Source organism: Ambystoma mexicanum, chromosome 10 (genome assembly GCF_040938575.1).
Source record: "Ambystoma mexicanum isolate Mex_15411 chromosome 10, UKY_AmexF1_1, whole genome shotgun sequence".
Lineage (NCBI taxonomy): Eukaryota > Metazoa > Chordata > Amphibia > Caudata > Ambystomatidae > Ambystoma > Ambystoma mexicanum.
Window position 1 is genome coordinate 1,302,653,060 of NC_090932.1, and position 15,374 is coordinate 1,302,668,433.

A 15,374-nucleotide genomic window follows, 5' to 3' on the forward strand; every position below is an offset into this window, starting at 1 on the left:
CAGGAGATTTTTTGTTCAGGTCAAACCCTGGGGCAATAAGACATTTTTGCGTTGAAAAAGATGATGGGCAGAGTGTATGGACAGTCCTGGGACAAGAAGTAGAACAAGCAAGGGATAATGGAGGGGAAGAGCAAGGTGGTAGACATAATCAAGAGGCAGGGCAAGGAGGAGATCAAAGAGAGGAGGTGGCAAGAAACCCATTCCTCCCACAGGAGGCAGTGGGGAGGGACAGACCAAGAAATAGAACAGATTTAATCATGGTAGTACAAGATCAGAAGAATACTAAAGAGGTAGAAAACGAAACAGATATGCATATACCTCTAATACATAAAGGAATAGGGGTAACACAGTATGCACCATGGCCTCAAAAGGACAGAAATAATTTGACTAAAGCTCTCCCCCAGCTTATAGACTGAGCTAGCAAATGGATCTATGAATTTGAAAAACAAACAGCAGGGGTAGCCTTAGCAGTAGGAGACTTTGAGTTTACTGGTCACCATAGTCGGGGACCAGGCTGGGGACATATGGGCAAGGGCTGGGGTAAATCTTGCAGATAATGGTCATGATGGAGCAGCCTTTGATGAGATAAGGGCAAGGGTATGGGCTGCCCTACGAAGGATGTACCCAGATACCCCTTACTTACATTCTTTAATGCAGTGCACAATGGGTGATGATGAGGACCCAGTTAGGTTTATTCTTAAGTTACAGGAAATGTGGAGAGTTGGAACAGTACCATATTTCTATTTTATTGTAAAGAGGGGACTACCAAAAGAGGTCCAAAAGGCACTAGATACAATTGTGGGTATTGAAGCCAAACGGTGGGTAGAGATACAAAGTATAATAGTCCACAATTGTAAGAGAATCAAGAAGCAGGACAGGGAGATAGTCCAGAAGCAGCAAATTGATGAGGCAAAACTAGTGGAAAAGAAACGAAATAAGGTTGTCATTCAAGCACCAGTGAAGGCACCGGCTCAGGGGGAAATTACAGTAGATACTCAACAAATTGGGAATGCCACAATTGCGGCACTATGGGGTGAAGGAGGACAGGGACAAAGTGGTGGGGGGGACAGTACCCCAACCAACAGTGGCGATATGAAGGAGCACCAAGGGGAAAAGGAGGATTTCAAGGATCAAGAGCAGGTGGCTTTGGGAGGATAGGGCCTCAGGGAGGAGGACTGGGACCATCACATTGCTGGTATTGCAGTAAATCTGGGTATTTTGCAAGGGGATGCAGGAAAAGGCCTGGGATGAGATTTAATTATGGGCCTTCACCTTCAGGGGAGGGATTCCAAGGGCCTCAAGGAAGAAGACAACAGCAATTTGGGCTAGGGGGTCAAAATCAGTCCCCTTATGGGGCTGACAGGCAAGGGCAACATGGGCAATAACTACAGCAGGGTGAGGGAACACAATTTAACAGAATGGCAGAGGGAACAGGTGCCCCATTCTAAGGAGTTACAATGACGGGGGCAGCCCTTTTTCATTCCCCAGGACAAATACATATTCTGATTAGGACAGCCCACAGAAAGCACGTGCATGTCCAATCTGATTGATAACCGCAGACCTCGAAGAGGAGCCCTTGGTGGAAGAGGAAATAGGAAACAGGCAATTTATATTTATGGTAGATTCAGGTGCAACCAAAGAATGCATCATGAAAGGGAACTTTCCATTATCAGGTAAAAACTCTTTACATGCAGGGAGTCTCTGGGCCTATTTCTAGAGTTCCATAGACTGAGGAGCTGGATATAAAAGTGGGAGGGGAGGTAGTACAAGCCCCTTGTTATAGTTAGAGAGTTCCCCTGTGAACTTGTGGGGTAGGGATCTGCTCAGAAATGTATCTGTCACAGATCAAGGGATAGTGTGTTCCACTCTAGGGATGTGTGTAGCTCAAGCAATGGTAATAATCAATGCAATAGCACGGGAGGCAGTAGTACATCGGGTTCCTGTGGTGCCAGGTATATATTTTGTTGTGGTATTAAGGTATTAGTAAATGCAGTGCCTCAAGTTGTGACAAAGTGTTGGCGAGTACCTACAGGATTTATTTTCCAACTCATGGTGCCACCCGAGATGGTGGCAGGAATTGTCATTAGATTTGCAAGGACTAGTAGTGTCAGAAAAAGAGTAGTCCTGATTGGAACAGACCAGAACCGGTGTGACTGGCGCACAATATTTTGCATAGACCTGACAGTGTATTTAAAGTAAATGACGGATAAGGAGGTATTTGAGGACAGTGAACAAAATGGGAAGATTTTGGGAATCTGCATCCCCTGTGATATCATGGTGCAGTATAGGGAGGTACAGTGCCCCCTGATGGCAGTGGAAACTCAGATGTTTTTTTAGGAGGACATGCGATATGTGCCAGCACAATTATGGACTGTTAATCCACATGATGTTGGGTTACTGAGAGATGTGACCCCAGTACAGATTACCTTGAAGTCAGGTGCTTAGCACAATCATTCAGTACGTGGATGATCTGCTGGTATGTAGTGAAATTGAACATCAGTGTAGGAGGGATTCTGTTGCATTATTGCAATTGCTGACTCACAAAGGGTACAAGGCGGATACAAAGAAGCTACAATATTGCCACAGGAGGGACTATACTTTGGACAACTAATTTTTGTAATGGGAAAACATGTTTATCAGATAGGGTGGCGGCAGTACGCACCGCCCCTAGGCCCATTACTGTGAAGGAAATGTAGCAGTTTTTTGGGCTTATGTAATTTTTGTAGGTCATGGATCCTAGACTATGCAGTCTACACAAGGCCACTGTTACAAAGTTTCAGGGAAGGACAGAGGACTTAAAAGCTACATTTTAATGGACTGACAAAATGACTAGATAATTTGAGGACTTAAGCTATTTGCACGGCCCCTGTTTTAGCAACTCCGGTTTACAGGAGTTTCATTTATTTTCCCACTCTGATGAATGGCTCATGTATTCTCCTGGAGGAGACATATTATATGGTTATGGGTCATAAATAATTGATCCGGGTACGGGACGGAAGCACACAGGGGCGGTAGTGTGACACGGTAAAGGGGGGAGAGAAATAGTGACCACCCCTGTAGAAAGCGAGATCATGGTTTCATACACAGCATTACCTATACTGGACCATTATTATCTGGGAAACTGATCCGCCCCAGGTTTTAAAGTCCATATGAGGTGGTGTTCTGTACTCCTCTCACTGTCCGTATGAATGAGTTAGATATTGGGTGTATCTCTTGGATGTCCTAAGAGCACCCGAGACCAGGTAAAATTTAGTAAGGCCATAGCCAATAGAGAGACATTTTTGAGAATCCATGCCAGGGTGGTTTGCAGTGGCACACGCCTGCTTTTTTCTATCTTTTAAAATGTTTTAATGTTTTCTTGTTTTTTCTTTTGTCCATTTTTTATTTTATTTTTTATTTTTGTTTTTTGTTTTCTGTTTTTTGGAAGGTCCAGGATCCAGTCGGCCTTGGTGGAAAAGGGGTCTCTTTTTTCCTCCCTGTCTCTCTCTCTGTCTCTCTCTCTCTCTCTCTCTCTGTCTCTGTCTGTCTGTATCTCTCTCTCTGTCTGTCTCTCTGTCTCTCTCTCTCTCAGTCTGTCTCTCTTTTAATTTCTCTTTCTTTTTCTCTTTCTTTTTCTCTTTCTCTCCCTTTCATGATAACCTTTTTTCTCCTCTTCAAGAATAAGCAAAGGTAGCTGACCGACCTCTCTGTTATGTAGGGCTAATAATGAATAAAGAGGTTGTTTAGTCGACAAATGTAGTAGTACTTTGATGTTTTGTATGACACTGGTTGTGGTTGTTGGAATGGATGAAGGAATGTTTGTTATATGGGGTGGCCATTTAAAGGGGGGATGGACAGTTGGAAAAAATGCTAATATGTCTAAAAAAAAGGAAATACAAAATGTCTCACTTTTTGCCGGCCACCCCTACAGGTTTTCTTAGACGAATAAACCGGGAAGTATAAATGGCGTATGATTTACATAAGGGGTTGGGGTTTTGACACTATTTCTGATGTCCAGAATGTAGAAACATTGAATAGCTAGTACTCTGATATGCGCATTGCAGGAAGGAAATCAATGAAAGATGTTACGTGTGTGCATTTATGCCACACACATCAGGGTCTCCTAAGGTTTTTAGGTCCACATCCAGTCCCAATTACAGAGGCACAATGTGTGGTACATCTTGCACTATAAGGGATAAAGGGCACATTCCAGGCACATAGTGTCTAGTTGAGAAGCATTGATCTAGATCCAGCGTTATGCAATGGCAACACGAAATACCGCCAGTATCTACAAGGACCATATTTCTCCTTGGGAGGTTACTCAAATGACAATGACAAATGGCAGGGTACCACAGTGATGTGCCTGGCAGATGGGCTGAGAGTACAGCAGAGAAGCAATATCCCAAATAGAGACTGTGTGCGCGCAGTATGGTCCCAATACATCACAAGGCTGACACAGATTGCAACAATGAAGAACGCATTGTGAATAGATTGGGCCAACCATTTTTAACTTTGTTTTTAGCAATGAAGGAACAGTTCCTGGTGGCACAAACACACAGTGCAATCACACTCTTGTGATCCTTGGTATGAGAAACGGTATAGCAGCAGTGATGGATTACTACTGGGTTTGTGGCCGACAAGCCTACTTGCAACTCCTAGCATCTTGGAGGGGCAGGTGTTCACTGGCCACCCTGCACTCAGTGCTACTAGTAATCCTGGAAGGACATGTGAAGGGAGAAGAAATGCTTGTCGAGGTGCCAACAGCCACTCTAGCACCTAAAAGAAACAGAAAAAATCTTGCAGATCACACAAGAATTTGGTATGCTGCCAGAAAAAGTACTATTTCAACGGCGGGGAAGAAAGAAAAGCTCAAACTGTCAAAAGACTGTTCCGCACTGCTCAGAGGAATACCTGACATGTATTGACTTTTTAGCTCAGCAGAGACTTTCTTTTTAATCTTTTTTGGCTCCTGGGGTACAAGCAGCTGCTGCACTTTTCTACCCCCGGAGGATGCTGAGAATGGGTCACTAACCCACGTCATCAAGGCGGTGCACAATCTAGGTGTTCAAATGAAGGAAGATGGTGGAGTTCAGAACATCGCTTGCCTTTGATTTGGTCCTGTCATGGTTGGGGCAGCAGTAAAAATACTGGTTCCTTTGATCATGTTCTTCTTGGTTCTCTTCTACACGTGCCAATGGGTCTCCGATGAGATGGTCCTATAGTCACTTTTAGTGCAAAGATGATAGTATCAATTGGGGGACCTAAAACACCTTGTTATACAATAAGGAGCGAAAATCAAACAAATATTTCTGGGGTTGTAGATAATATCGGGCGGGGAGGAGTTTGTTACTGTAGAAGTAACGAAAGGGGGGAATGTTGGGGAGGAGCAAGCGCCTTTGGCTAGCGCCTCCCTGCACCCCTCAAGCGCTTTACAATTAGTCAGGACTTCTAAGCACTATAGCACTGGGAAAGCTTCTTTCATGCAAAAATAATCACACAGAGGCGTGGCCAGTCACTAAATAAAGATAGTTATTTGCATCTTATATTTCAATCCCAACTATTAGTTGAATTAATTTGTAAAACTGGTGTACATTGTAAAATAGCTTGTTTAAAACACACAGTAAAGAGCAGGCTCTCTGCCAAAGAGGAATGTGCTTGCGCTAAGAATAGATCGCAGAGCTCGTGTGCAATGTTGCATCACTGAGTCTAAGGCTGGAAGAGAGAATGAAGTGGCTGACCAACTGGTCCTGTCAATCACAGGCCAATGGAGACTAAGGGCCTCATTACACGGATGGCGGTAAGGGATTACCGGCACCGGTAAGGGCACCGGTGCCGGTAATCCCTTACCGCCCTATTACTAGGTCCCTCAGTGGGTCCCGTCCTTAACGTGTGGTCAGACCACACGTTAAGGACGGGACCCGCTGAGGGACTTCAGAGCAAATAACGGTACCGCTAATAGCGGTACCATTATCTGCTCGTTCCCCATTCCCATTGAGCCCTATAGGGGCTCAATGGGAATGGGGAAGGACCATGGTGAATGGGGATTTACCACCCCCACCAACCTTGGAATGGGGCGGTAATTCTGCCATTCACCAGGGCAGAATTGGTAAAATACCAGCGGCAACCATGGCTCAACTAGCGCCATGGTTACCGCCGTCCATGTAATGAGGCCCTAAGAGTCGACATGACATAGTATTAGAAAAGTGTTTTTCTGTAGAAGTTATTGGACCACATCAAATATCATTTTATGGAGTTAATGTTGAGAGAATGGTGGGAAGATGTGTTTATGTATGAATGTTTATAACATAGTAAATTATGCTAAACAAGAGCGACAAAGTATTCCTGCTAAATACAGCATTAATGTTAAGTAGGGAACATGACCATGCAACAGTGGAGCCTCTGCAGCATCCCTTGTATGGCAAGAAGAACAAGTTTGGAGGAGCTCTGTTGGTATCCAGTGACCAAGTGAAGTGTATTTAAGCCCCAGGCACAGCACCAGTATCCAGAGGATCTTGGAGTCAGCGAAGGACGACGACAGAATGCTGGCTTGGAAATGACAGAGTCCTCTGTCATTTCCCCAATCCTCATGATCTGTAAAGATTAAAGTCTTGTCATCATCTGCAAGATTACTCTGGTTTTTGGTGATTATGGATCCCCTGTATTTAAGGGGCGCACCTGTAAATTGGGGCTTGCTTCCAGTGACTTTGAGAAGTCTAGTCAATAGTAGCTCAAAGTCGACTGTGTCAAAGGCTGCCGACAGATCCAGTAAGATTAACATACTCAGATCCCCTTCATCAGCTGCCCTCAAGATATCGTCCCATACAGCCAATAGTGCTGTCTCAGTCCCATGACCGGGTCAAGAATGGAATGTTCCTCTAAATTACTCTGCAGCTGTGTGGTACTATCACATGTATTATCGACATGTATGTGAACTGTAACCACACCCTATATGGGGCAGATGCCTACTGTGTGTTTGAATGGCAAATAGTATTATGTAATTGCAAATGTATGTTTAATTGACTTATTGCTCATGTCAGTGTTTTTACTTATGAAAGAATGAATTTTTGTAATATGTATAAATTGAAAAAGTTGTTGTAAATGCAACTATATTCAATAATAAAAAAAAAAAAAAAAATAGTATTATTAATTGATGAATGTATGCTTATGTCTGCCAAGAATAGTTTTAAAAAAAGAAAGTGAAAACAAAAAACAAAAAACAAAAAAACAACAGCTCTGCTTACAGGTAAATAACTGTTTCTTCTGGTGATACCACTTCCTTTGATGTCACTTCCTATGATGTAATTATATGCAAATTAGGGAGTTCACACTTAATTTGCTGCACTTGGCCCCACAATTCCTAGGCCCCTTGAGGTTGATAAAAATGAATAACATTAAATTTGGTAACAGTAACAAATGTTCTATGCTGACCAATGAAAGGGCAACAAACTGTAGTAGCAAACACTATATAAAAACAAGTAATTATTATTATAGAATTTCTTCACAATCTCTCACTGCTGAAAGAAACAACATACACATAGCATGCTGCAAAATTCTTGTATACAACACAGAATCCAGAGGTACTGCCCTAGAGTGAAACACAGTCCTTCTTGATTAGTGATCTCAGAGTCAGGGTACAGCCGTGCATCTGCAACTCTGAACTCAGACACTGCTGCTTCTTCTTCGATGCAGGAATGTATTAGTAGTAAGAAGGGGCAAGTGTAACATTGTTTGTCAATGGGCACATGCAGCAGAATTGCATGCATGGATCTCTAGGTGAATATTGTGCGATAGAAGATATAGTAGTAAGAAATATTGTCCCAGGGATACCTGGGGGATTGGCACGCCATCAAAACTCACACATGAACTTGCACATCCTGTTTCACTATACTACGCTATCATTCATGCATATTATGTTGATAAGGCATACCTTATGCCATCACAGTAGAGTGTGTGCAAGTAACACAGCCCTTCACGAATGTGCAACACTACTAGTCTTTCACGTACACGGACCCTACACGGTCCCAAAATATAAACAGTCCTCAAACATACACAATCCTCCATGCACACTTGTGCAGGAACGTGTGTTTGGATTTTAAACATACACATGGTTACAAAGAAATGCATAATGCACACACCGATCTCATACACGTACACGCTCACACAGAGTAAACCATCACACACACAAGCTTAGGGGCACATACACTCTTTATACGCCAACGTACACACCAATGGACCAGCAGAAACACATACAGAGACACAAATGCACATCTTTAGACAAAGGGTACAATCTAACCACCCACACACACAGAGGCAACCATGCACATCTTTAGGTAAGGCATACATGCTAACACAACTTAACAGATGTACACAGAGGCAGCAATGCACAATCCACACGCATGCCTACACTCACATAAAAACACATTAACGGACATGAATAATTTAATATGCTGGCATACACTACACACATAATCTAATGCATACACAAACTCATACAGTATACCACCACATAACCAATATACATATGAACATGCACACAAATTCACCTACAACCTCGACATAAGCACACATGCAGACACATTCACATTCTTCTCAACATTAGGCAGTTAAAACAGACAGTCAGACATTGGATCCAAATGGGGTGTGTGTGAGAATATGTGACCAGTGAACATGTTGGACATTGAGGTCTTCAGTTTGGGTTAAAGAGGTCAGTTTAATACAAAATAGTCATGGTTAGTTTCTATAGGAGAGACTGCTCCTCCAATTCGTGGTCAGGCTGATATGTGTCCATAAACCCACACACATGTACAGACTAACGCAGGATGTATGCATGAGATTCAGGAGAGTGTAGGGTTGAAAGGACACCTTGTTTCTTCCCCTTCTATTCCTGTTCCCGTTGGCCTTTCTAGAGATCTGCTTGGGGCAAATGTAACAGTTGAGAATGTTGGGAAGGACCTGGAGGATGTGAGCATGGAGAACATGTCAGAAGACATGATGTGTGCCAATATCCAGGAGCTTCATTCAATTAATTCTGTCCAGCTGCCCTCTCTCCAACCATGGAGCTCCATCAGCAAGAGTCTTCATAGCACCAGTGATAGACTAGGATGCACCCCCACTAACCCACAAATTAAAACCCGAAAAAGTTCCGCACATGGCTCCAGAGTTTGGTAATCCAGAGGTTGGCACCCAGGTTTGTCAAATACTGTATCTCTGGGGTCAGCATCTTGCGGCAGAGTCTCTTGTACCTCTTCTCAATGTTATTCTTCAGGTTGTAACCCTGAATGTTCTTCTCACCCAGCGGCTGCCACGGCTGCATGTCTGACTCCTTGATAGATTCTGGATCCACGGCTTGCCCCCCCTCAATGCACACCCTCTTCATTTTCTCATTCTCCTGCTGCAGCTCTTCCACATCCCGTGCCATCCGTTCCCGCCCATAGGCATCCACCTTGCGCCAGAAGGTAGCATTGAAGTAGCGGTAAAGCTTGCTATCAATCTGGTTCCAGTTGGTGGCCTTCTCATAGAGTTCAGGGGTCAGCTGTGATATGGCGGAACCCCTGCGAGTATTAAGTTTGAAGTAGACAATGTCTTGGAGGTCCCAGCATAGCAGATCACGTAGCAACACCAGGGACTCGTCAAAGTACTCCATCAGCATGACCAGCTGGAAGCGGGCCTCCACCTCGTGGATTCGTGCCTCCACCATGGGGCTCTCTGAATTCAGGTTATTGTCATATCCCAAGTCAAAAAAAAGTAGGTTGCGTAAGTAGTGGGCATTGATGCCGTCAGGATCATAGTAGTGCCAGGGGTCTCTTAAGAACTCGGACATCGAGTCTTCTCCAGACAGTTTCCAGGTGAGCGGTACTACATTCTTGAAGTAGTGGAAGGAGGACTCAAAGAGCAGGGCGGGGTCACGCAGCACTGTGACAAAGGCTGCGTCTGGAGGCACCAGCTGGCGCACCTCAAGGTAGCGAAAGCGCATGTGGTTGCAGATGACATTGAAGCACATACCAGGCTGGTAGCCCTCCACTTGCCCTCGCTCAAAGTACGATGGGTAGAAGAAATCATTTCGACCACTAGGGAAGGCGAACTTCAGTCTGTGCTTCTCGCCAAAACGAAAGAGTATGTTCAAGATGGTGCTGCTTGCCGTTTTGTGCGTCTTCATGAACACTACATCAGTGCGTGGTTGGCAGCTCCTGCCATCATTAACAGGCTGATGACTGTTGTTCACTGGCAACAGTGTGTGCCGGGGATTGGCTGGATAGGAAGAACACTGGTCCTGTACAGGGATCCTGGTGGAAAAGAAAGAGAAGATATCACAATTAGCCATCTTTTAATTATGTACTCATTTATTTCACTCCAACATTTTCAGGTTTTATCAACCCAGGTTTAACCCTCCCAGTGTGCCTTGTCTCTACCCAACTGGAAGCCAATGTATTGACTTGCAAAGACCGACAACCCAATACCTTATTCACTAGTGTGAGAAACCAGAGGGTATCTCACCCGCTAGTCCCCGGGGATCTCTCTCAGATGACCAGGGCACAGCCATCGCCTTTGGATCCAGACCCTGGGGTAGGCCAGTGTGGGAGGATCACCTGGTTGAGGGATCTTCAGGGAGTGGGGTTGAGATAGCCGATGGTGAGACGCAGCATTCCCCCATTTTTTGTTCATATACCCCACCCTATTTTTTAGGATTTTCTGAAGTTCCAACTCCCCCCCTCCTTTTCATAGAAACACTGGGTCAAGGAAGATGGTGACAGAGTAACCAGACTTACTCTCTCACATCGTACTGGACATGTCCCGTTAATCGGGTCAGGCAATGTCAGGCACTTTACTCCAAGTGTGTACAACTGATACCAATTAGTTCTCCTCACATGAATAAAACACAACACCTAAAGACACACTTTGAGCAAAGCGGGACACGAGAATGAGCAGAACCTCCGGGATGAAGGCACACCTTCTGGAGTAGTGCAACAGACCAGCGGGTCGAAACCCCCAAGGCTTCCCTACTGGAGGTTGCTGCCTCTAACAGGCCGCAAAAGATGCCTGGAGAAGGCCAGATCCCACAAGTGAAGATTGCATTGTGTTTCAAGGACACCAGCGACCCTCCCGGGTGAACAGCAGAGTTGGTACCACGGGGAGGTCAAGCCTGCGGTACTAACCTTGACACGAAAATTGGAAAACGCAAACAAGAAAGAAGAGCACACATCCGGTGAGTTGGCAAGCAATCTGAGAGACTGGTGTGTGTTAAAGTGAATGAAGTAGCACCATCATATCAAAAGTGAAGTCTGTACGCATGTGGCTGAGATGCAAAGAAAGGCAGACCCGTGAATGAACTTTAAAGTGAAATACAGCTGCGATATCAGTGATACCTAATAACGGAATGGTCCAGTGAAATTAAGTAGCCTCAGTGAAAGGTGCATTGTTTGAAAGCTAGAGGGTGAACAAACAGCAAGAGTGAAAGTAAATAGTGACTGTCGAGTCGAAGTGGTCCTGGGGTGGTCTGTAAAGAAAGTCACGCACATTCGAAAGACTTCGACATCCGAAAGTGGTCCGAGCCCAATTGAGGGAGACCCGAAGTGTATTAAGCTTGGGGAAGGGAGCCGCCTTGCAACTTAGTGTAAACAGTATCGTGAGAGGTCTGAGCCCGGCAGAGGGGGACCTACGAGAACTGTGTGGTGAAAGGTCTGAGCCCAGCAGAGGGGTACCTTTTTGAACGATTTGGTTGAAACATTATTTTAAAAGTTAGAGAAAGAAACTTTAAATGTGTAAAGCCAGGCGGGTCTCGTCCACGGTTTTGAACTGTGTACTGTGTTGGAAGCTGAGTCAGAGTGTGTGATCCTGCCTACAAGGATCGCCTTACCTTGAGAGGCCTAACATGGGGAGGAGAGCTGGTTCAGCCACATTATCATTTGAACAGTGACTTTTCCTTTTGCATATATTTTCTCCTTTTTACACCTTTTGTACAAGAGATAGGGCAGGCATTTGGTTTTGTTAGTAAAGGCCATTACGATTTGACAGACTCCACTAGGACTGTTTTGTTTATCATTTGATGGTCGAGACTACTCCCATCTCAGTCATAGGACAGAATAGGAGTTTCTCCAAACCCAACATTTTCAACAAAGGTTTTACAAATTGTATCCACTGTTTCAGTGTCAATACTTGTGATACCAGGCCTTCCCTACACTAGATACAAGTATTTCTCTTCTCCCCACATACAGAAAACAATCCCCCTAACCATTGGCCTTAACTCAGTCTATATAATGGTCAAACTGGCTACCAGGATCAAATGTAATTGATAAAGTGACTAATATATGTTTTTTATTTAATTTGTGTGCAAATCAGTTTTTACTATGTGGGGTAAGCCCTAGTTTAAGTGTGAAGCAGAAGAAAGAGTGGGACAAAGGTGCCTATCTGTAGGCAAAAAAATGAACTCCAGAAAGACTCCTACATAGGACCACAAGTCAGATTCCATAGAAGAGTGTATCATCATGTGAAACACTGCCACCCTCGTTACTGAGCCTCCCCTTGGTATCCAGGTGGGGGCTCTGCAGCTAAGAGCCAAAAGCATCTCAGGGCAACTCCCTGCCTGGGAAGGTAGGGCCAGAAATGTCCCAGGGCTGGAGCCCCTCCTCAAGCGAGGACTAACATTGTTTTAGGAAAACACCTCTTTGCCTCTTCACCAAACTCTCCCATTGCCAGACAATTGCTTCAACACATAGGGATCCTTTGATCCAGTGATTCTCTCTCCACCACAGAGCTGTTATTACCTCGAACCACAAAGGGACATCTCTGTTTTGGGCCAGCGAACTGTCTTTTGGTTATCTGTTCTAGCCCAACTCAGAAGTTATACCCGCACCTTACCATTTCCCCGTCACTTGCCACTCACTCACCCCACCTTCCCTCTTAAACTGTGCCCTTCTTGTAGTGCCTTCATTTGCCTACTTCTTTTTCCCTTCATTGTGCACCTTGACTTTGCTCTCTTCCTCCTTGAATTCAGTCTTTTCCTCCCCTTCTCTTGTAGCCTTCACTCACAACTGGTTCAAATGTCTACCTCTCCTCTCCCCTGCACCCCTCAAACCAGACTCCCCCATCCTCCTAGGGTCTCCAACGTCATCTATCGTCTTTGCCTACCACACAATATCTGCTCCTCTCGCCCACATCCTATCACCTCTGCACTGCACAACCCCTCTGCACTTACAGCTTCGATTCTGATCACCATCAATGTTCACTTATGGCTATCACAGAAACCTGGACACCCCCTCCCGGCTCTGCTACCCTAGTGGCTCTCCACACTGACGTTGCTACCTTTTCACACTCTCCCCAACCTCTTGAGAAGGGTGGTGAAGTGGAGTTTCTTATCAATAAGGCCCTCACCACTGCCCCACCTCCTAATCTTTTAATTATGCCACTATTCAATGCCTCCCTCCCACTCTTTTCACTGTTTTGGCCCCCCATCCTCTCAATTCCTTCTCCTCTTCCTTGACCTGAACATTCTCCTTGAGTCCCTTTCTACCAACATCTGCACTGTTGTGCTGGGAGATTTTAGCCTTCTGCATCCACCGGCCTTGAACTTACCTCCCTCCTATCTGACCTCTCTCTCTCTCTACTCCCTCCATGGCCTGCCTACCCACTCTGTTGGGAACTACCTTGACCTTGTCTTTATCTCTACTTCACTCTCCTCCTCTGACCTCTCCATTGACCCATCTCCTTATTATCACTGTATTGTTCACTTTAATGTCTCAGTTTCTCCACCATGTGCTCCTCCTCTTCCCTTCTAAATAACCAAAAGGAAATTCAGGCAGGACTCTCTTGTCCCTTACTTTAATGTGAAGACCTCTCTCCTGTCTCTACCCCCTTTTCCTGCCTCTTATATTGACCATGTGTTTTCTTGCTTTCACTTTGCACTCATGACTCTTTTGACCATCACTATCCTACACTCACATTCCCACCTTCCCACCCCTGTGCTCAGCCCGGATCATCTTTGAGAACCAAACCCTCAAAACCAACATGTGTCATGGCCTGCAATGCTGACACACATCCCGGATCCACACCCATCTTCTAGCTTACAAATAATTCCCTCGCTGCACTTTCCTCTGGGCTAGACTCTGCCAAAACCTACTACTGCACAAACCTAATCTCATCCCTTTGTAATCACCCACCAAGTTTCATATACCCTCCAAGATTTGCTCACACTTACCAAGCCAATATTCATGACCTGCATCTACTCTTCTAATGGCTTTGCTCACTACTCGTCCTATGAAATCTCTAAAATTCATAACACTTTCACAGCCCTCCTCAATCTGCCTCCCCACTCTCCTCCTGTCCACCACCTCGCCCACACCCCTTCTACTATCGACTACTTCTCCCTACCTCTCCTACCAAATTAGTGCCCTTCCTTCAGAGTGCCAGCCCATTTTAAGCTCCAATCGACCAATTTGCTTCTCAAACTTCCAATCATATGCACACATCTCTCTGAGCTATTTCATTTCTCTCTCTCTGCTGGTTTCTTTGTTGCCTCCTTTAAATCTGCAACTGAACACTCTACTGTGCACTAATGCATGTCTCCAACTTTCTCTCTGATACTCAAAACTTTAAACTCTCTTCTATACTCATCCTTTTGGACCTCTATGCGGCTTAAAACACCGTCCACCACTCTTCCGACCTCCTCTCTCTCCAGGACCTTGAGATTCATACATCTGCTTTAGTTTGGATTGCATCTTAGCTCCTTTCAAATATCATGTAACTTGCAAAACTCTGACTACACCACTCCTCCTGTCAGTGTCCCACACATTTCAGCCATTTAATGTCTGTCTTACCCCTTTTCACCTCTGCCCTAGTAGACTCATCAAATCATTTGGCTTGCACTATCACCACTTTATTGAAGATACTTAAATAATTTTTCTCTATTCCCTCATTTATGGCAGACATTTTTTATGTATTACCAACTGAGTCACTACAGTCCATCACTGGATGGCTCTCCGCTGCCTCATGCTAAATTCTTTGAAAATGAAAAACCACCTTATCCCCACTTCCAATGCCATCCCTCCTCTCCTCTCTCTTATCTCCTTCCCTCCTGACCTGGGGTCCTCTTTGATAGTGACCTCCAACTGCAACAATTCATCAAAACCTCTGCCTCAGCTTCTCATATTAACCAACTGTGCATTTGGAAAATGTGTCAATTTCTTACTGACCACCGTTTGAAAAGGATGGTCTCGAACCTTGTGCTCAGCAAACTTGACTACTGCTCTGCCTACGCCAGGCCTTCCTCTTTGCACCTTTTGTTCCCTCTGGACAAGGTCCTCAACTTCGCTACCAGTACCCTCTACAACCTTCCCAGATCCTCACCCACTTCTACCTACCAACACTATGCTAGTTGGTTCTCCATGCACAACCGCTCCCTT

At 44.9% G+C, this 15,374-nt stretch overlaps 1 protein-coding gene across 4 annotated transcripts in view; it reads right to left on the reverse strand.

Moving 5' to 3' along the window:
• Positions 1-5,488: 5,488 nt before the first annotated feature.
• The window catches only part of GAL3ST1 (galactose-3-O-sulfotransferase 1), a 228,758-nt gene continuing 218,872 nt past the window's right edge, over positions 5,489-15,374 (reverse strand). For all 4 annotated transcript variants that reach the window (XM_069619318.1, XM_069619319.1, XM_069619317.1 and 1 more), the window contains one exon: positions 5,489-10,262. In XM_069619318.1, coding sequence (XP_069475419.1) covers positions 9,104-10,262 — 1,159 coding nt within the window. In that variant the 3' untranslated portion in view covers positions 5,489-9,103. The remainder of the gene's footprint in view (positions 10,263-15,374) is intronic.